General features: G+C 43.0%; 1 protein-coding gene across 2 annotated transcripts; it reads right to left on the reverse strand.

The window, feature by feature from the left end:
• Window positions 1-1,800: 1,800 nt before the first annotated feature.
• FERMT1 (FERM domain containing kindlin 1) lies at window positions 1,801-21,617 on the reverse strand. Of its 2 annotated transcripts, none has more exons than XM_072333116.1 (15): window positions 21,585-21,617; window positions 17,742-17,914; window positions 17,306-17,539; window positions 15,462-15,608; window positions 14,672-14,885; window positions 13,927-14,029; window positions 12,296-12,403; window positions 11,227-11,358; window positions 11,031-11,080; window positions 8,909-9,033; window positions 7,539-7,645; window positions 6,389-6,610; window positions 4,791-4,915; window positions 3,314-3,455; window positions 1,801-2,147 (listed from the first exon to the last, which is right to left on the reverse strand). In XM_072333116.1, the coding sequence occupies exons 2-15, from the start codon at window positions 17,890-17,892 to the stop codon at window positions 1,974-1,976; spliced, it is 2,034 nt and encodes a 677-aa protein (XP_072189217.1). In that variant the 5' UTR covers window positions 17,893-17,914; window positions 21,585-21,617; the 3' UTR covers window positions 1,801-1,973. The 2 variants fall into 2 exon arrangements, with proteins under 2 accessions (XP_072189217.1, XP_072189216.1); XM_072333115.1 differs by lacking the exon at window positions 21,585-21,617 and adding an exon at window positions 21,287-21,572.
• Between the last annotated feature and the right edge of the window lie 651 nt (window positions 21,618-22,268).

The raw sequence follows: 22,268 nt of genomic DNA on the forward strand, positions 1-22,268 counted from the left end.
GTGTAGAGTGCCCTGTGCACCCCTGGGCTGCCTGCAGGAGCTGCAGCCGCCGCCCCATGCAGTACTGAAGGCAAATGGATGAGAACAGATTCGTCTCTATGTGCTCATTACCTCTCATCCAAGGGTGTTGTAAGTTGGGTGGTACAAGAAGAAACAACAATCTCAAAAACCATGGAGATGGGGCAGGGGCAGGGAAGCGTGGCAGATGGTGGGGCTTGCGTGCCAGCCTGCATGAGCTGGCAGAGCTTCTGCTTGCATAGCAGCAGGAAGGCTTTCTGAGAAAGGCAGTGACGCATCAGAGTGAGATGGAGGGAGGGGTGGCAAAGAACAGAAAGATTTGGTAGTTTTGCTGGAACTTCAGCCAAGGCATCCTTGACTGGAAGTACGTGTGTTAGCTAAGCACTGTAGGAGTCACATGCTGTGCTGGTGGGAATTTGTGTTTGAAGTTCTCCTGTGTCTGGATTTTTGTATACAGATAATTTAAACAACAGGTGGCAACCACGGGTGTTTGATGTGATGGTCGTGTGACAAGCCCTGTGCTGAGGGTGGCAAGCACAGAGCTGTGCTTCCTGGTGGTCAGTGTAAGGGAGCCTGCGGTCATCAAATGCAGGGCTCCAGCACAGACATAGCCACGATCCTGACTGAAAGTCAGTAGCTGACGTGGAGGCTGTCTGGCAGAGAGCGCCTCTGGCACTGATGTCTGTGTTCAGCTCCCCAGGGCAGGTTTTTGAAATGCTGCAAGTGTTTGGGCTTGGCCTATCTGTTACAGCTGGCTCTTAGACTCTGAGGAAAATACCTGGCTTGTGTCAAGTGAGCAAACAAGTGAGTCCTCAACTGAAGTAAAACTGGATGGTCCCTTGGCCCCTGTGTAGAAAGTGCCAGGGAGAAAGAGTCACAGTGGGCTGGACAGTGGGCTGCCTCTATCTGCTCACCCTTTTGCAAAATATTTAGTCACAGTTTGTTTAAATTGATTCTGCAGCAGCCTCCTGGCGTGCACAGGAGAAAAGCTCAGGACATGACAGAAGAACGAGGGCTGTCCAGCCTGTGACGTTTGGAAATGATGTAGTCACTTCTGCAACATCTCCCAGTGATACGGCAACACTTGTCCCTGAAAACAGTTTTGGTTTGTCCAGCTGTTCTTTATGAATCCTTCTACCTTTCTTTTCCTGCGCCTTTCTACACGTTGTAGGGCAGAACCAAAGCTCTTTTGGAACAAGTGGATGCGTGTGGCTCTCTCCAGCACGCTGCCAGAAATGTTCATTAGGCAAAATGTTTCTGAGTAATCTTTCCGTATTCCGCATTACATCGTGAGCAAGCTAGTTTCTACTGGTACTTCAGCTCCTAATGCCTGAACAAGCTCAAAGTTAGATGTTACTGCCAGAGAGAGTAGTAAGGACAGAAAACAGAAAGCAGGCCTATGCTCAAAGGCCTTTTTAATAAGTAAATAGTTTAAAATAACACCCAAAGCTTTTTTTCAACCTGGAAACTGACAAGAGTTCCAGAAAAGATGAACATCCTGAACCTAATTCTGTCGAGATAAATGCTTTGTTCTTGGTATGTTGTAGCTCTGCTGGCTCCGTGGGAGCAGTTTATATGGGTGAAGGTAGATGCAGCACCACGGTATTTCTGAACTGTGTAATCACTACTTGGGTCATGACAGCTCAGCCTCCAGGGCTTTGGAACGCTGACTGAATGTTTGCTGTTCCCAGCACAAGTGTTAGACAGGTGATCTAGCTGTAAAACATATTTATTAAGCACTCGTTCCATTAAAGGATGGCCTTTTGAACAGGGGCTGGTTTGACAGTGGTCATTACACAGCTGTAACAGTAGAAATTCGCCATACAATGTTCTCGAGTTACTGTACAATTCATTTATTATTCAGAAATTAACCATCAAAGATGTGGTCTGGTTTTATTTTAATCATCTCTGGACCTCTTAAGCCGTGGGGAGAAGCAGGCAGAGCTCGCTTCGGCTCATTCCTGACCTCCTGTTAGTTTGTGGAACAGCTCTTCATCCAGAGATTCATTGTGGTCTTTGGAGCGGGTTGACAAGAAGATGTAGCCCCCAATATGCTCATGGATGATTTTGCAGTCTGCGCTCAGACATGTGAAAGCAACAGACATGTTCTGATCAAACTCAATTGCAACCTAGAGAAAATACATACAGAAAAAGAAGGAATGGAGATAAACTGCATCATTTTTCTGCTTCAACGTCAGAGAAAGAGCGAGTGTGAGCACAGCTGGACCAGAAATACTTGGGCAAAGCAGCACCTGTCTCTGCTAACCAAGAGCTGTAAGGATGGCTGGGTCTGCAGTATGCTGAGGGTCTTTGGCTTCTGGTTTGTTAATGTTCTGTTCCGGCAGGGCCCTCTTGTGGTCAAAGGCCTCATTGGCAGGCAACAAAAAGTTTCAAATGATTTTTTTTTTCTAGTGGTGCATTAAGTGAGCACATTGAGAAGAGCAGAAGTGGCTCTCCTGACTCTTAATGTTTAATACCACTCATCGTTATGTGCTGCTTTGGGGGCCAGGTTTCGATTTCCAACTACTGTCAGTTCTAAAATCCAGCAAAGTGTGGGGTTAGTTGCTAACTGGCTTTTGCCTTTCTGAGAGGCGTTATTTGCTCTGGCATGAGGTGTGCAGCAACAGGGGGAGAGCAACAGGCATTGTATTTCATCTCTCCTGGCTCTTGCAGATGGATACGGAAAATGGTGTAAGCAGGAACAATTTCAAGGCTGCTTGTGTTTAGCTCAGCTTACCCTGGTTCTACACCACTAACATACAGTTTCAAAGGTGGCTTCAAACTTTGAAATCCAAATGCTCCAGTAGGCTGCTGGCCAACTGCTGGTGGCACAGAGCGTCCAGGAGCAGAAGCACCTTGCTATAAATTGCACCGTGGAGCATCTTTCACAAGACCATGTATAGACATGGGGGAGTTTGCAACCTCAGTCTGGGATTTGAAAAGCAATTTGTGCTGCTGTATCCTCAGCCTCTAGCAGGGACTGAACTACTGCAATTTAGAGGGTGATACACGAATAAGAGCAATTCTTACAAAGATAATGAGGAGGAATTTACCTTCAGGTCTCTGTATTTCATCCCACTAAAATCAATGGCAACCTCAATAACCTTTGTAGGTAGATTTTAGACTTGGAGAACTTACAGTTTTCTGAACATTCACTACAGTCTCACTGAAGAAAAAAACCTATGTTATTTGATAACACATCAAACACATCTAAGATTTCCTCACTGTGAGGTTTAAAAAGATTTCCACTGTCTGAAATGTAAAGGCTGAATGCTGGGAGCTGTTCCTGTTTTACCTGGCGTATTTCCCAGTTCACATTCCACTGCTTCATGGCGGAGAACCTCCATGTTGTGATTGGGTCTCCTGTGGCTATATCTATTCTTATCAGCCTGTTGTAGGACACCCCAAGCACGTCTTCTTTCTTGCTTCCTTTAAACCTGAAAAGAAAACCACACCCAACTTTTGAGCACATTTAGTCTGCAATGATTCCTGTCTCAACTTCCTGCCAAAGGGCAAAAAAAGAGTGGGAAGATTCACAACAGCCTGGGCTGGAGCAGAGCTTGGACTCTTCTTTAAGACCAAGATTAATCTAAGTGTCCTTAGATTAATCTGGTCCTGAGGGAGATAATGTGATACACAAATAGCATCATCATCTTTAACTCCTCCACTGAGATACTGTCCATCAGCTTGCAGAAGTGAACCACAAGATGTTTTGCTCATCCTATAAAATTTAAGGTTGTTTTTGTTACAGAATTAGCGCTGACGGATGGGGCAAAACATCTCTGTGTTAGTTAATTAAATACTGACAGGGAACATTCCTGGGCACTGAACTCAAGAGCCTGTTCTGTTCAACTGCTAGAGGAGCCTCGGGCACAGTTCTGGCTGTAAGCAAGCAGCACTTTCCTATGTGGCTCTCAGGGATGGCTGAGGAGCTGAACATCCAGGCTTAGCTTATGTTTACCAGCTCTGTGTTCACTGCTCATGCTGTACTGGTGGTTCACACCCTACTACTGGGCTTGGGGAAACAGGAGAGTTTAATAGTACAGATGTCTGCTGTTCTATGCCAGCCGGCCTCTGTGCCAGCATACAGTTACCAGCTTGCTCAATTTATACCACAGATGATTCCTGAGTAGCACTAGGAGAGGTAGTAAGAAATTAAGGAGTGTGCCTCTGAGTATGACTGTGTCAGTGCTCTTTATTCTCTTGGTGTTTTGTCAAGAGAAAAGGATCAGATACTTTTGCAGAGCCATGCCATATTCAAGGAAAGCATCTGGGGAGATCACTGTGAAGACAGCAGGACCTTTCTTGTGCTGACTGCTCTTCCAGACTAACCTAAAAGAGGGATTCTGTCTGCTGTTTTCTTAGAGAATTGTCAAAGAAATTATGCTCAGCAAAAAAGCACACTTTTGTATTCTAACAAATGAGAAATGGAATGAGAAAATGTACAGCAAACCTGAACACACCAACAAGGTTTCCCTTTTTATTTTAAACATTTTAGTGATTTTATGTCCAGAAGCGTTTAATCTTACTGATGTATTTCAGGCAAAACCCAACAGGTTTGTATAGAGGCAAAGTGAAGACTCTCATTCCAGGAATGGAACTACTGAGTTCTACTGCTATAGAAATAAACAGTAGCCTGGAAATTACTACAATTAACAAATGCCTCTGGGGAAAAAAAGTACTAAGAGAATGTTTCTATAACAAGGAATCAAATAAATTCCTGAAAATCAGTGACTGTGAACAGCCTGCCATTGCTGCAGCAGTGTGATTACCTTACAATGTAGTAGGATAAGCCAAACTCGGGGAGGGACTGCCATGCTTGAATAAAACGCAGCTTTGCCTCCACTAGGGGCATCTGGGATACGTTTTGGTGAGCCTCCAGAATACGAGCTGCCAACTGGGAAACACAGCAAGAGAGAAAGATTTCAATTGGACAAAAATACACGTTTTCACTAAATCAAACTGCATTAGCGCTGATGCCAAGTTCAGCTGTTTAGCGGTCACTGTCCATGCAGTCATACTGCAGAGAGAACTTAGGGACAGACTTGGAGCTATATGGGCAGAACAGCACAGGAAGGACTCAGTATTTGGGTTTGTGCTGCACTCAAACTACTTCCAGCACACCATAAAATGATCTTGTCAGGCCTGTTCTGTACTGGGAGCCTGCTGGCAAACAGGGATGAAGTCCCTGTTCAGTTCCCTCTGCTGTCTGTGTCTTCCTCAACGGGCAGAAGCATGAGATGGTATTATTAGGGCAAGGTCTTCCCTTGAGAAGGTGATTCATAGTGTACAGCACTGCCAAAACAGACTGCTACAGTGTAGCTTGAATTACTAGTAAAATTCTGGCCCTTGGCTCCCTGCTGGCCAAGGCAGTTGCAGAAGACGAACATCTGAATTGCAAGTTCATTTGTAACAGGTTCTCCAAATTCAGCTATCCTGGAGCAACAGTTTGTTCTCATTCAGAACCTGCAGCATCCTGTGCCAGAATTTTTTTTAGCCAATTTTTCATGATTCTTGCCTTGTACTTCTCCTCTGGCAACATGGGCCCTGCTGTACTTGCTCTGGATTGACTCCATCAGCTGCAGCTGACCTGGAATACCTCTGGAAAATGGCCTTGCTGGAATGTTAAATGCACTGCTAAGGCGCAGCTCCACACACCTGGAAATGAACTCTCATCACCCTCCAGGTGAGCAGGACATTCTCATAGACTGAAGGCTGTGAGGGAGGGAAGGAGCTCAGCAAACCCCTCAGGATTCTTTACTGATGTACCATTTGTTACTCACTTAGGCATCTTTTAAGCTCAAGGTGTCATGCATGGGCTAAATACAAATGTATTCGCAGTAACAAAGTCCCCTTCCTTATCTAGCTGCTCTAGTTACTGTGCCATCTATCTAGTCCTGAAAGCAGACTGTGAAATGTGTAGTCAGCTCCTCTTGATTAGGTAATGGGTTTATATGGATGATGCTGAGTAGCATGTACCCTATTACTCTGCTTGGAGACTATCCTGCACTCAGGTGGGCTGATCTCTTGACTCAAAGGGGCAAATAATTAAATGGAGAGGAAGGAGGGGTACTTGGTTTAAAATACAGGCAGAATCTTCCTTTCTCACTCTGAAGAGACTTTCAGGGACAGCACTATCAGGAGAACGTGATGAGTGACTTAGGAGGCAGTGCAGCTGTAGGAATATCTGGAATAAGGGCTGAGAGAGCTCTCCCTGTGCTCAGTTTAAAAAAGAGGCCTCTCACTAAGTATTAAAGGGGCAAATAAGTAATGCAAGATGATTCTAGTGGAACCAGTCCCATCCTTTAGCACTCATCTGCCTGGTGTTTGGAACAACCCATCCCCACCTGTAAAGCCACGCTCCGTATACCTGCTTAGACTTGTATTTCTTTGCATAACGTAGTGAGACAAAGCATTCTGTTTTCATATCTATGCTTTCTGGATCAGAGGCGGCCTGGGGAGACATAGTCCAGTTCTTCATCTTGAGAAATGAAAGGATCTTGTGAACCTCAGGATGGTAAGAGCTGTCAGCCATTGTTTTGCCTTTTGAGGCTAAAACAGAAGCAGCCATCCACCGAGCATATTGATTCTCCTGCAACAAACACAAATGTTGGTATTTCTGGACAAACCATTTATGAAGATGGCTCACACATCTCTCTCTGTACAATAAAACCACAGTGCTTAGTATGTGTGGATGTGTAGTTACAACAGGACTGCTGTTCTTCCCTGACTGGGCAAGTTGCATCTACAGAATCAACCTGCAGAACAATTAGATTTTAAAGTTTGAAAGTCCTTTATCTTGAAAATGTAGTTTTTTCTCAAAAAAGAGATGCTTTCTTATGCCAAAGACTGTACAATGTACAACAGGTTTAGTTGTGTCCACAGCTACCACTGGTATGAGCTGCAATTGCAGCTATACGCTATCGCTGCTTTGGGTACTAGAAAAACTTTGGTATTTCATCCATGTGAGTACGTGTGGAAAATGGGCTGATGCATGAAGCTACTGGCTGGCAGAAAGAAATCTGGTACTTTTGAATATATTTGCTTGGAAATTTTGTGCCATGACTGTTTTCCACGTAATGAAATTCTTTACACAGTTTGCACTGATGCATTTCAATGCAAACCAAATACACTGAAATGGAAAGCAAACTTGAGATCCCAATCTTTATCTGTACGTAGGGAATTCTAAGTAAGAGAACAAAAACTCATTCTGAAGAAACTGAAACAAAACAAAACGCTGTAAGTTCTTTTGATATTTTTGATAGTAAATTCTTTTATTCTTTCCAGCAACCCTACTTGGAAAAGGATGATAAAAGACAGAATTAATGTCCTTTTGTTTCCTTGGCCATTGAATTTTTGTGAGACCACCCCATCACTCTTACATTTTACTAACCATGTAGATAATGAACTCTCCGGAGCATTCTTATTTTTCTATACAAATTCTAGAATTGGACTGTGGGTCTTCTAGACAGTCTGCTAATAAATCTGGAATATAAACTTCCCCTTGTCTTATTACTCACGTTATCACATCTTAAGTACACTTCGTTCATGCCAGCAGCAACTGGAATTAGCAACTTGATTCCAAACTTCTTTGCTGCAACATTTACATCCGGTACAACTTCACATCCTAGATCACGGAGATTGAGAAAGAAGTGGATTTATTTAATTACTAGCTCACTAAGTACTAGTTAATACTGGAAAACTGCACTTAATGGTTGCTTTGCTTTAAAACTGAAGGCCAAGACTTTCAAAGATCAGGCCTAATGAAAGCTTTCTGTTCTAGCTCACTGCCTGGCCTAGCTTGCCGTGGATATGAACGCTCTGGGCATGAAGAGCAAGTTATTCACTATGGAAGAGAACAGATGTGGTGCTTTCAAAACTTCAACCTGGTCTTAATAAATGCTCAACACTTAGAATGGAGTTGATGAGACAGATCATTTTACCATAAGTGATTTTTTCCCCTCATTTTAACCTAAGTGATTTATTTTCAGAAGCAACTTAGTAGTGAAAATGGGACATAGGTGACATCTACAACAGAGCTGGTCATTTCTAGGATCCCAGAGATCTCTAGGACTCAGTATTTCATGTTGATGGTGTTACTGCTCTCTGGACCCAGCTGGAGTCAAGGATGACTAGAGTTACCTTTGTGTAAAGGGCCACCAGAGCTGTGGGCTACTTGGTGAGGTTCCAGTCACCCAGTTCAACCATGCATTTATCTGACCTACGGAGGATGTGCAGATTGGTATGCAGAGCCACCTGTTCACAGGTGTCAATCTGCTTTCTTTTACAGAAGTTTATTTTAGGAGGAATCCTGGGCATCACCCATTCCCTGTTGCTGAATGTATGGTGTTCCTGCAGGAATACATGTAGATGGAGGCTACATATAATGTTGGTGTGTGCCCTGTGTAATTGCAGTGTTTCTCTTCCAGAAGCACCTAAAGCAGCTATGGAAATCCCCAAGGCTCAGAGAACTTGCTGCACAGCAGTATACAGCTACAGCATTCCGGGTCATTGCATCATCCATAATCCTCTACTAGCAATGTGTGTTTGCCACAGACAGAGGTGAGTACTGCCACTTAACAGAGAGGAGAACTATTCGGTAATAGAAGAGATCACATTCTCTCTCTGATTCATCCTTATGTTAACTCAAGGGTACATGCAATTTTACAAGCCAGGTCCAGATAATCCTGTGTTAAACTACTGAATCCATTCTGTCCAGCCTTCTGAAGATTCAGTCTGCCTGCTTAGGAGTGGCAGTAACTGAACAAGTAGTTTCAGGACTAAACACAACTGTGCATGCCTTGAGTCTTGCAGAGATGTATTCAGTCTTGATGTATTCAGTTCATTAATGCAAAACAAAACAGGTAAGAAAGGAGAAGAAAATTCCTACCTTTTAGGTTTAGTTTCTCTATAGGTTCTCCCTGTCCAGATTCTTTGTTTTTAAAATAAGATATGGAAGTGTCTTTAAAGACAAACCAATATGGCTTGATAGTTCTGACTGACAGTTTCCTGGGCCTAAAAGAAAAAAAAAACAATCACATTTGTTAATATTGAGATGTACGAGGCACTAATCCTAATTGCCTTGAAGTTACGTACACGTGGCTTCAGTTGGGCAACTCACACTTGTGTCGTTGAGGGGGAAAGCACATGCCTGGAACCAGCACAACACCCAGGTTATCGCAGGTGTGTGTTTTTCTTATCCTAGACTCCAGCTGAATCTTACCTGTAATTTCTTTCCCTCCTTTTATTCCCCCACTCCTATGTGATTTCTATTATTTTTTCTTCCTTTCATAAGTGAAACCATTTCCTTCCAACAAAGAATATATATGCGTATATAGATACATACACATATATTTAAGATAAACTCACTAATGCTGATGTAACCCACTAGTTTGTTCTTAAACAAGAGAAACTTTTCAGCTTTTCCTTAGCTAGGAAGTATGCACCCATCAAACTAACCTGTGTGCATTGAATTGTAATGGAGTAGAGACCATCTTTTTGGCTTTATCTGAAATAATATCTAACAGAACAAAATTGTGTTCCTTGTCTAAGTTTCAGAGGTTCTGTAACACTCCAAGAAGTAATTAGTTGAAACCATCTTATTCAACCCTTCACGCATGTATATACATGGCTTAATCTACTTCAGTACTTTTCAAAAGCAAACTGATTTCTTCCTAACAGTAGGCAGAAAAATACCAACTTTGGAACCGTGAATTAACTGTCAGATACTAAAAATCAGTTTCACTGTTGTGCCAGTTCCAGGAGGGGATAAAAATCATAATAATCATTATTCACTCTGAATAATTCTGAGTAAAAGTTGACTTCTAATTTATTATAAATGATACTATATTATAAAGTGTGCATCTCCTGTAGCTACGTTTATGTGAATACCTGTACAGGTGACATGCAGAAGTTTGCATTTAGGTTTATAACTAAGCACATAATTTTACTCCCCAAATGCTGTCGTTCCTTGAAAAAATGTACTACCACTTAGCAAATTTCTACAATGCATTGGTTTAGTAAGTGATTAACCATGCCTATAGGACATGTTTAATGATGAAACATAACCACTGAATGTTTTTAAAGCAAACTATTCAACCGCTGGGGAAAAATAAACTATCTATTGTTAGAGGCAAGTAGCTGATGGCCCTTAAAAGGCTTAATTCCCTTTAATCCTAAGCCACCTTTGTATTGTGCATGTCAAACACAATTTCTTAATTGGAAATTAATAATACTTAGCAGTTAACAACAGTTAAGCATTTTCAAGTGCAGTGTTCAGTTTGCTGATTACAAATATGACTTGTAAACAGAATGAATCTAAAAGATATTTCTGTAACAGAAATCTTTATCTTTCCAAAACCTAAAGACTGCTTTGATGAAAGACACTGTAAAGTTGAGGTCAGTGCAGTCACTTATATAACCCTTAAATCAAGACATTACAATGGGATCACAGAACTGCACTTCCCTCAGTTTACTTATTTAGGTGAGGTATTACTGAGCTGGTTTACTATACTTTTACTCCAACTTGAAATTCATTTTGATATTAGATTCCACATCTGGTGAGAAAAGGGTAATGTTTGTTTTGTTTGAAAAGGAAAAAAATCTGCAAGGCTGCCTTCAGAAATCCTTGTCAGGGAAAGCCAAAAGTTCTTTTCCATGTTTCTCGCTGGCAGAAATGAATCACAGTAAAATGTGATTGAAAACAAAACTGTAAATTATTTAGAGACAATGATTGATGAATGCTAGGAAATTACAGAGAAATATAGAGAGCCTAGACTTTTCACAAGCATAAATATAGATGCCATAGCACCCCAGAAGTTAGAAAGATTTGAGGAGAATCTGGCTCAGAAGCAGTAAGAGAAAGATTTGAATAGGGCAGTATTAGGCTAGTTAGAGCTATCTGTTGTATTTGCTCATTTATAACCTCAGGATCTACTGTAAGATTAGAATGCAATGTTCAAGGGATCTCTTGTATGGTAAGCTTTTTGTTATTGTTGGTTTTAATAACTCACCTAACTAGCCTGAGATAATCAGCAAGTTTCGGGATGTCTGTGATGTCCTCCTATCAGGAATAATCAGGAATAATTTTAGTACAACACACTTTGTAATTGTCTGTTAATTCTGTTAAGAAATCAGGAACCAGCAAGGCTCATCAGAGCCAATACATTTGATTTGGTGAAAGCAATTCTGGGATGCAAAAAGACATACCAAAATATTACTTGATTTTCCACCTTCCAGCGTCACCTCCAGATTAGAAAGTGCAGCTTCTACTTCATCTACTTCTGATTCATTGGTGAAATCTTGTGTCTCTGATGATGATGATAACTTGCTTATGTGATACTAAAATAAATCATCAAGAATCAGATTTGAATGAGCAAATTTATTTCAAATAGCGATTAGCAACACAGAATCACAGCATATGAAAATGCCCTTTGGTCTTCTGGGTCTTGGTCAACTGTGTAAAGTTCTGCAACACAGAACCTCTTAAAGGGAACCTTTGAGTCCTGTGTCCTTTCCACTGTAATTGCTGACAAAAGTTTCCCATTTAAATTGTCAAGATTTATATTCCTTCCCTGTATAATCATCCCATTCTGCATTCTGTGAGGTTGACTCTGCTAACATTTACATTTTGTCACCTGTAAGTGCCATCCACACCAGGTGGGAACTTGAGAGGTGAGTTCTGTGGTATTCTACAGTGGCAGGCTGTGAATTTTTGGCAACTTCATTTAAATTTAAAAGGAAGGAATTTTATACTAATGAATTATTGTACCTTATTACCCACAGTAAGGGACCAGGCCATGATAAATCATGTTAAATTTATATGTACTTAACATCTTTTGTGTAGCATCTTTATTTTCACACTGTGTTATAAGGTTTCTTTTTTTTTTGGCTGTTGTGATCATATTCATTTGCATATTAGATTTTCAGGACGAACAAATGAAAGGGTGGTAGCTGGTATGAGAAGCAACACTTCATAGTAATCCCCTTCGGAAAAGACAGAATGGTATCAAAGTAATATGTTATGAATGGTTAGCTTTAGGTAGAGCTATTAAATGGTTCCATGAAGTGTATGTGTCAATTTGAGTAATGGTATGCTGCCACTGAATTTATTTGTTTTTTTTTGTTTTATTTGTTAGTTGATGCTCCTTACTGTTTCTCGCTCAAATAGGAGGCCCCCAGACCAAGGAGACCTATTGGCCTGGGCTCTGTTTGAGTCCCGTCCGAGCTTGTGCCTGCTTCAAGAAAACAGGTTTTGCAGCTTGGATCAAGTACGTGCCTGTAGTGCAGCAAAGATCAACATTTCTTCCTCTGTGCAGTCAATTTCTTCTAAGAGGATGGCCCAGCGGGCTTGCTCGTATATTTGGTTTATTCGCACGGCATCATACTGTAGCAAAAAAGGAACAACACTGGTCATTCATGGCAATCGAGGTAAAGATTAATGTCAGCTGCAGCTTATCTAACATTGGACTGAAGCTATAAAAGTTGTCTCCTTCCTCTCCCTAACTTCTTCCCTGCTGTATGTTCCCATCTTTCTCTTATACAAGCTCGCGTGACTGTAATCGCACAGTGACTTGCTGATCCAACAGAAAATGAATGAGGACTCTGTGGCTGAAGTAGAAGGAAAGACTGAGACTTCCCTTTTTGTGGTAGTAGGTTTTGGACTGGCTTTAGCCAAATGTGGAGCCATGCTGAGAGTAAAAATAACACCACATGGCTGACAGGAATATGCCGTTCAATAGCTTGCTACCAACAAAAGACAGAAATTCTTAGTCCTTACTTCCTCTCTTTTGCTTTTGGCTTTTTTGGTTCTGGCTCTCCTCTTTCACTGTCTTGACATTTGTCAGGTCTTGCTGCGAGCTGCTTTAATTCACTATCCATTTTTTCAACATGGATTAGTTTAAATTTGTTTGGTTAGTAAGCTGAAGTGAGTCATGGATACTCAAACTCCAGAGCTGGTGGAAGGCAGCTGATGGGAGGGTGAACCTGGGAGCGTGACCTCTCTCTTTCAATAGCTTCAGGATACTCAATAGCTCATTGCTATCTTAGGTTATTTCATGGCTATGGCACAGAATGGAAGTGTCAGGGCTGCTGAAGCTGAGGTTCCTATTTGATTTTTAGTGGGGATGGCATTTCACCTGAAAGAAAACAGGTTTACAGAATTTAAGGAAAATAATCATATGAATGCCAAACCCATTTCACATTTAACTCCTGATTTATACTGGTCAATAATCATAGTTTAACTTCTCTGAATGTACCATCCAGGCCCTTAAAAACCTTGGCTTAATGAAACCACAGTGTCTGACTGACTTTTAGTTGAAATAAACACATATGAGAGGCAAACTGAGAAAAACATATATAAGTGAAAAACATATATAAGATTTTTGAAGACTAAGTCTTGCTTTCAAATGGGACTCAAATACTTTTACTGAGCTTTCCAGAAGTATTTAACCATCCAGATATATTGAAACTAATTTGATTTAAGTGCCTTGGAGCTTCAGAGTCCAAAAAAGCTGAATATTCATTAAAGGGCAGTAGAGTATAAATGTCACTTTCACTCCTATTTTCAAAAATAGGGCTTATACTTCTAGATCATTTAGGTTTAGTTTTTTTTCCCTTAGTTTTAGTTGTTAGGAGTGAAATGGAAAGTAAACTGTCCTCTCTAGAACTGCAGATACTTTTTCTGGTGCTCTTCAGATCTCATCTTTACACTTAAGATCTTATCACAGGTGAAGAATGGTAGTTGTGTGTCTAGAGGGGAAAAGTGCAGCCATAGCTGAGGGGCAGAATTAGAATTTTATCTCTGAAAGGTCTGTGACAAATCCCAGCTAAAATTCAGTATCTTTGTGCTACAGCTCCTTGACATGAAAGCAGTCAAAGAGTGAGCAACAATAAAAACAAAGCTCTTACTTTTGGATTCAAATCAAAGAACGTGTAATATTTAAAGCGTAGAAGAAGCTGATCATCCTCCAGAATGCCTTGTTCCATAAGTGATCGAGATGAATCTAGCCAGCTGTGGAAGAAAACAACTCTCAGATTCATTTGTACAGGAAAGCTGTCACACCTGCAAAGCTGCATTGTAGTTATGAAACAGAGCAGTAATGAACTAAGTCTTGTAAGTCAGGGAAAAGTTCACATTTCAAGTCATAACTTGAGAAAAGTGGAATATTCATATAGCTTTCCAACTTCCATTGGATGAACACAGGACCTAAAATCTTCCTCTTCTTTTTTTCTCTATTCAAAACATTCAGGACTAGATATCACATATTTTTAATTCATCAGAACTTACTGAATTTATCCACATGTGTATTTTCACTGTTCCTTTAAAGTCTTCAGAGTTTGCTAAGCAGTCTTTTGCTATACCCAGTGCTACTCACTTCACTGGATTTCCCATCATCTATCAGAATTTAATCCAAAGCCTGCGCAATTGTATCATTCATCACTTTAAAACAAGATCATCTGATCTTGAATAAGGAAATAATATCAAACATAGTCGACGTATTTTCAAAACAAAACCTAGATCAAAGCACGTTTATAAGTATAAATACAGCCATTTATCAAGGTTTTGTTTTCAAGGTCTCATTTGCCCTTAATAAGTTGGATTAATGCCACCTCTGTTCAGCCAGCTTACAAAGAAGTCAGAGAGCCGTCTTACCCTGCGTTGAGTTTGGCTTTGTCAGCTAAAGTCCGAGGCTGATACATCTCTGCTAGTGTTCCTGGAGAACAGTCGGGATGACTGAAGGCAAGGATGCTGCAGTTCTGCTCGGTCAAGGGACTATCGCTGAACCACGTGATTGTGGAAGAAGCTGGTGTCCCACTGATGGGATCATAAGTGGGCGTCATGGTTTTACTATATAAACCTGGACTCGCTGGAAGTTAAAGCAATAAAGTATTATACCACAGAAAACTGCCTTTAGACTTAGGTAGTCTACCATTTTCCATCGCAAGAGCCTAACTAACCTTTTTCATTTGAGACACTACTATCTGCTGTTTGCAGCAGTCCTTATCCTTTTACAGGCCAAGTGCCCAAAGGGACAGAAGTGCTTTTCCTTCTTCTGTGAGGTGTATCTCATTTGTGTTAGACACAGGAAACACTCCCACCTTTTGATTTCTCTTTTTCCTTGCAGATTGCCAAAACTGTCAGGTTTTTTTAAGGCTGGTCTCACATTTTTAATGAGCAGCAGCACATCCTGTGTGCGGGGCCACCGCTGATCACCTGTTTTGTGGTACCGCATTTCAAACAACAATGGAAAGTAGAGCATTTACACAATAGAAGAATATAAATATACCGAGGATTTCTTGAAGCTCCTGATTTCAACTCAGCTGTGTCTCTGTGACTACAGTCCTACACTGAACTGCTCTCCTTGGTTTTAATTGCATAACAGAACTCCTTCCTCTTTTTCACTTTCAGTCAGAAGAAGAAAATTTTACCAGTTTCTCATTACCTGATAATCCAGAACTCGTCGGAGAGTTGCACAAGTTTAAAATGTCCTCTGTAACCCCTTCTTTGCTATTCTTATCTTTTTTCTTCTTTTTTCGGAGTGTATCTTCAGGCTGTTTCAACAAAGAGAGTTCTTCTGACCGCCTGATATCTACAATGGCAATTTGGGAAATGAAGGAACATGAAACATTGGAAACTTAGAAGACTACGTCCATAAAACCCCCCATGATTAGGAACGACATTTGGGGAAGCTTCATAATGCTCTCTGAACCTTAATTTTGGCAGTTTGAAACAAGTACCCATAGAAAATCTTGGTAATTCAGTGACAAGGCCAGAGAACGGGCAGCAACGGTGAGTTTTGCCAGTATTTAATTCTGCTTTCTTAGCAAGAAGTCAGTATGTTTTAGAATATGAGAGGGAAAACTCTCTCCCTAAAGGTTCCACGGTAACCTTTGAACAAAACCTCACTTTAAATGTATCATATAGAAATAAGCAAGAACAGAAGTGGGAACACTCTTTTTGAAATTCATTCCTTTGGAGTTTTTTTTTTTTTGCTTAAAAATGTCTTATTTTACCCACAAGATTGTCTTGTTGATACTCTGTTCCCTACTGCAGTACTGATTCAGACACGTATTATCAGTTGCAGATCTGAAAAACATGCAAAATACTTTCATCTTGGATAAGCAAAGACATTTTAAACTCTGTTCACGTATAAGAAGAGTTAGAAGATTTAATCTGGAATAAAACGCGGGTAGAAATATTTAATTAAGCCAAATGTCAGTTGAGCAATTACGGCATTTTTATCAGAGTTGTTAGATGTAATAAATGTGCAGTCTAGGTGCTAGAAGATGAAGCTGAAAGCTACATTGTAGTTAGTGTATCACAGAATAGCTTAGGTTTAAGGACCTTAAAGATCATCTGGTTCCAAACCCCTGCCAGGGTTTCCAGCTGCTAGATCAGGCTGTTCAGGGCCCCAACCTGGCCTTGAGTGCCTCATGGGTTGGCACATCCACGGCCTCTCTGGGCAATCTGCTGTTCCAGTACTTCATCGCCCTCCAAGAAAAGAAATTCTAACATCTAACCTAAATCTCCCCTCTTTTAGTTTAAAGCCATTCCTCACTGTCCTATCACTATCAGATCGTGTAAAAGGTCAGATCCCCCTCCTGCTTTTAAGCTCAAGTGCTGGAAGGCTATAAAGAGGTCTCCCCGGAGCCTTCCTGATGTGCTCCAGCCCTCTGATCATCTTTGTTGCCTCCTCTGGACCCACTCCAACAGCTCTGCATCCTTCCTGTACTGGGGCCCCCAGGCCTGGATGCAGTACTCCAGATGGGGCCTCACAGGAGCAGAGCAGAGGTGGAAAATCTCCTTCTCCCTGCCCCTCTGTTGATGCAGCCCAGGATACAGTTGGCCTTCCAGGCTGCAAGTGCATACAGCTGGCTCACGTACAGCTTCTTGTCCATCAGGACCCCCAAATTCTTCTCTGCAGGGCTGCTTTCAGTGAGTTCTTCTCCCAGTCTGTATTTGTATCTGGGACTGTCTCAACCCAGGTTCAACACCATGCACTTGGTCTGGTTAAGCCTCATTAAATTCTCGTATGCCCACTTTCTGAGTGCATCATCAACAGGACCTCAGCTATCCAGTACTCTTGCAGCTCATTTCTGACACTGTTTTCAGCAGAGAATGGGAACCACTGGCATGCACTGGATACTAAAAACAAAACACCTGTCATTTCATCCTACCTCAACTCAATGACACTTCTTGGGCTAGCAGGGAGTAAGGATTTTACACAAAAAACAAAGACAACTAATAACATGCTCGTTTAGCTGCCAGAGATTTAGCTTTACTTACTGAGAATTTTGCAGATGTCACTGACAGCTTTGAACACCACAGAAGAAAAGCTGACTTTCAGTCTTACAGTCTTCATGTTTGGCAAGCGAAGCCGCAGCATTTTGTGCTGAGTAGTAAAGAGCAGCTTAGCATCTGCCTGTACCCCACATTTATCCAGAGTCCAGTGGGTTTTCAGTAGCCAGCACTTTTTTTGCTCCCACCAAAGGGCGTAGTCTGACCAATCTTGTGACACTTCTAGGAAACAAACAGTAACAATATAGAAACGATAATCCTGATGCGAAGGACAAAACCTTGAGATTGAAAAGCACACACATAAGGAAAGAGACAAAACATTGCTGCTCTACGCTCCATGGGGAATTCCGAGATTGAATGGATTAAAGCAAAGCTTCAGGTATTATTTTATTAACACTATACAAATGGAACGGTGTTTACTCACTGATCTGTTCCACCAACTTCAGCATCACTCCTCCAATATGGAGGTCCCCTGTGACCCGCAGTGTAAATTCCTTTTGCTCCTCTTCACACTGATGATCAACTGTCACCAAGAGCTCCCAGGTGTTAGAGCCGTACGCACTTGAGGAAATCATTTTCCAAAGATCTGTGTAAGCTCTGCAAAAAAACAAAACAAAAAGGATATTTTTTCCTCTACTCTTTGAAACCAACGCACGTCTTCACAGTTTCAATACATATCCATATTGCCAAGATTTCACAGCAGCCTTAGTAGGAAATTCAGATGTGTTATCTCGTTAGCTCTGAACTAAGCTCTGTATCTCAGTTCTTCTGATTACTCTTGCAAGACAGAGTGGGATTTTTTTAAATTCTGGGTGTATTTTTTTCCTGTAGCTGTAGGTGGAATCTGTTCTGGCAATCTATCCAGTGAACGGAGGGGTTTTGTTGACTTTTACACTCACAGCTGTGATTTTCACTGCAAATAGAAGTTTACGTTTAGAGCAAAAGGCAGAAGAGCTCTACCAGAGTATTTCACCTATTAGGGGAGGTGTGTGTGGGAGTGTACAAACATTTTAATGGCTCTCTGCCAGCAACATCAAGGCACATAGCGGCAGTTCCAGCTGACTGTCTGCTTCTGTGGGGATGAAAGCATGTATTCTGTCTCAGCATGATGGATCACCTGAGATTCCACCAGGCTCCTGCCAGGACAGGTACACAGTAATCATGCCAAGCCAAACTAGAAGAGATGCTCACAGTAGAAGCAAAGCAGGTTATCATCAGTAGAGTTCTGCTAATTAGTGAAGAAGGAGCTTGTAGGTATACAGTGCCTGATGCTGCAGGAAGCATTTGGATATTTACCCAGTGAAAGAAGATAGCAGATTATCACTCAGTGTCCCATCAAACTGAACCCTAAGGAAACAAACCTTTACAGTGGAAGTTTAGGCAATAGAGTGGATGACTTCCATTTATCGCAGACGTTCAGCAGTGTCTGAGAATTCAAGTCACAAAGACTTTGGCCTCTGGTGCTGTATGCAGACTGCCTGAACGTATAAATTAACTAGTACTTGTTTACAAAGAAGGCTAGAAGGGACACAGCAATGCTAACAGACTTCTGCAGATCCTTAAAAAAAGCATTTAGTAAGCTAAATCATTCAGCCTTAATTAGGTCAAAACATAAAATCAAGGCCCATTCCCACAGGTGAGGAGTGACAAGGAATGACCCTTTCTAGGACTGACCATGGGACAAAAGCAGACTTGTTTAGGTTATATGAATGTAAAACAAAGCTAAGGGTTAAATACTTCATGCCTAGAAACAGGGTTTTCTAGTTTTTATTCCACCTATGCACCAAATTCATAATAATAAAGCTTTATGTTACTGATTAGATAACAAAGGAGGGTTTACGTGCCAAAAGATACTATTTGAAGGCAGAGCCGAGTTCAATGTTCAGAGGTTCCCTTCCAGAGGCACAGAGAGGCTCAACAGCCAACCTGTTCCTGCTGAACCTTCCCCAGACTTTCAAATGTGCTTCTTAACTTCTTACAGCTTAAGAATTTCAATAGGAAGACTCCTGATTTTTTGTTAAATGACACAGCGTGTAGTATTTGCACTATGGAGACAGGATAGAGTCATCTAACCATTTCAGTCAAGCTCTTTGAAAATCTGTTCTCAGAATACCACCATTGCAGACTTGGTTTCTTGAACTCCTTTGGGTTCAGGCCATACTTTGAGGCAATCCTACTGATATAAAATTGGATATTTAAGGGATAATACAAATATGGTGGCAATGACAAATCTATTAATAAGAAAAAAATGATTCCAAATGTAAAGGCCTTGAAAATGTATGTGTTAAGATTTGATTGATGCCAAAAGAAAATGAATGATAACATAACGGAAACAACGTGTCTGGCTCAAAGCCGTCACTGATGCAGTCTTTTTCCCCTAAAAGGAGTTTAACTGGAACAGTGCTGAGAGTCTGCCCTGAATGGCTAAAATGGTGACTTAGGACAGCTCCAACTCTTCAACACCAAAAGGCCAGTTAACACTGAGGAACAAACACTGTTATTATGTTCCTGCATGTGCCAGCCTACACCTTTTTCACCAAATAGTTACTAAACTAAAAACTAACAAGGGCTGGTACTTAACCAAGAAGTTTGTTTTGTCTTGGTAAATAAAGGCATCATGCTGTATGCTGGAAAACACTATAGCTATACTGCTTCTGGGATACAGCTGGCACTTTGAATTTGGGCTGCTATGCACTACATGGATTTACTAGCTTAGGTGTGCTTGAGAACAGGGCACTGTACCTCTTGTGAAGGCAGTGTGCAAGAGCTGCTGAGCCCCGGCACAGCAGGATTCAGCAGAAGGGAACACAGCGTGCAGGAGATCAGTTGTTACCATTACACTTTATTCATGGCAATAGGAAAGTCACAGTGCCACCAATCACACTCCTGAGCATCCATAACAGCATTAATATACAAAGAAATGGACGGCTGACTAAGCATGAGGACCATGTGATTTCAGTTCAAGAGTGCAAGTCTGGCAGAGCCGTAACTATTGCCTACACTTCAGTCTGTTGTGAGGCAGTGTTATTACTGAATTACTCATTCAGTATATCTGTCCAGCAAAGCCATATGGGGAACTTCTTTTTCAGTTCACTGTAGCATGCCAATCCAATTCTGTGCACAAACGCTTGTGCTGATGTGGGTGAAAAAGAGCAGCCCGAGGGCTGGGTGAGACTCACTCACACTGCGGCTTGCAGGCCTGGAAAACCATGGCCTGAGAGCAGCAAATTCTGGCAACCCATCATTCCCTGAAGCCGCTCTCCTCCCCACTTCCTCCTCGAGAGGTTTGAGTTTGCAGATAAGAAAACACAACCACCAGTAAATCCATCGCAGAACAAAGCCCAGTCTCAAAAAATAGTGAAAAAACCATGCAACGGGTACAACTGGCTGTTGTGCATTAAAAACAGAAGGTACGGCCCCAACTGCATAGAGGGACCACGCAAGTTCCGTGTCTTAAAACTTAAGGTGGGCACTGGATGTGCTGGTGGGGCGGCGTCACTGCGGAGCCTGTTGGCCAACACAAGCCTCCAGTGCAGCCGTTACAGCCTCATGGAGCTGGGTGCGGATTTTGGCCCCAAGCTTCGAACTTCGTGTAGAAATACGTGTGGACGTGACCTTGTCTGCGCAGGAACAGATTCACCTTCAAGTTAAGCGGGGAAAACAGGCAGCGTGCAACTGATGGCCCTGCACGCTGGCAGGCCAGGCAGCCCTCCTCAGAGGGAAATGCTGAGGAGCCCATTCCGCACGGAGCCCAGGCCTTTGAGGAAGCGCTCGGCTGCTGCCACCCCACCGAGGAGACTTCCCGAAAGGGCCTCGGATGGGATCGGCTCACAGCGCAGCGATTAAAACAGCTCCCCAGATAATAATAATAAGCTCAGCCGACCCCACGCTCGCCCCGGCACGGATTGCCCCGGCACGGATTGCCCCGCGCCCCGCCGCCCGCGCCGCTCCCGGTTGTCGCTCACTCACTCGGGCCCGGCCCGGCCGTCCCTCGCCTCCCCGCCCGACTCCTGCTCCCTTCGCCGGCACCTGGCGTCTCAGTGCCGGGAGGAGGAGCGGCGCCCTGCCCGGCCCTACCCGCGCCTCGGCGGGGCCCCGGGGGCTGCACCGCTCAGGGAGCGGCCCCGCTCCCGCCCCCTCTCCGCGACAGCCAGCCGGCGGCACCCCGGGGCCGGGCAGCGCGTCCCTGCCCCGGCCTGCCCTGCCCTCCTCCCCCCTCTCGGCGCCCGGCGGGCAGCGACAAGCCGGAGCTCGGTTCTCGCGCTACCCTCGCGAGGGGCGGGCCGCCTTGCTCCGCGCGGGGCTGTGCCGTGCTCGGGTCTCCTCGCGGAGCCCGGCGGCGGGGCCACGTGTGCCTGGGGGCCGTCTTTAGTTTGCAGGCGTCCAGGGAATGCTGCGAAGGCAACCGAAATGCGCACCTTAACTCTTTGCTCTTCGGAATACTGAGCACCGACAAGTCTGAGTGACAGCTGGGGACATAACCTGGCTCTGCTTACTGTACTGTCGGTCTCTAGGAGAGGTTGGCTTTTGTGGTAGAGGTGGCTGGGCCGCGAGGAAGCCGATAGCCACCCTCGGGAGCACGGAGCGGAAAGCCATATCGAGAATGCACCCTATCTCACCATTAGGAAGTGAAAGCTGCTGCAAAGAATCCATATATATGATGTAGAAGTTAATATTTAACGTCAGTAACTTTTAAAAAGCTATGACTCCATATGCAGATAGTGTTTGCGAATGTAGCTACGCAGATAAAAGCTGCTTTGAAGTGACTGTAGATAAAGGCTTTCCTTTTGTCCTGGAAGGCTTCCTGTGTGAGTTGGGTGCTGGGTGTGGAGCTGAGAGGTGGGACAGCCCAGCACCCCCCAGTGCCAAACCTGGCACCTGTGTGTGTGGGGAAGGCCTCACGGGGAGCTCTGCCTCATTTACATCTAACCTGAGCGCCCCAGCCCCAAGG

Source organism: Excalfactoria chinensis, chromosome 3 (genome assembly GCF_039878825.1).
Source record: "Excalfactoria chinensis isolate bCotChi1 chromosome 3, bCotChi1.hap2, whole genome shotgun sequence".
NCBI lineage: Eukaryota > Metazoa > Chordata > Aves > Galliformes > Phasianidae > Excalfactoria > Excalfactoria chinensis.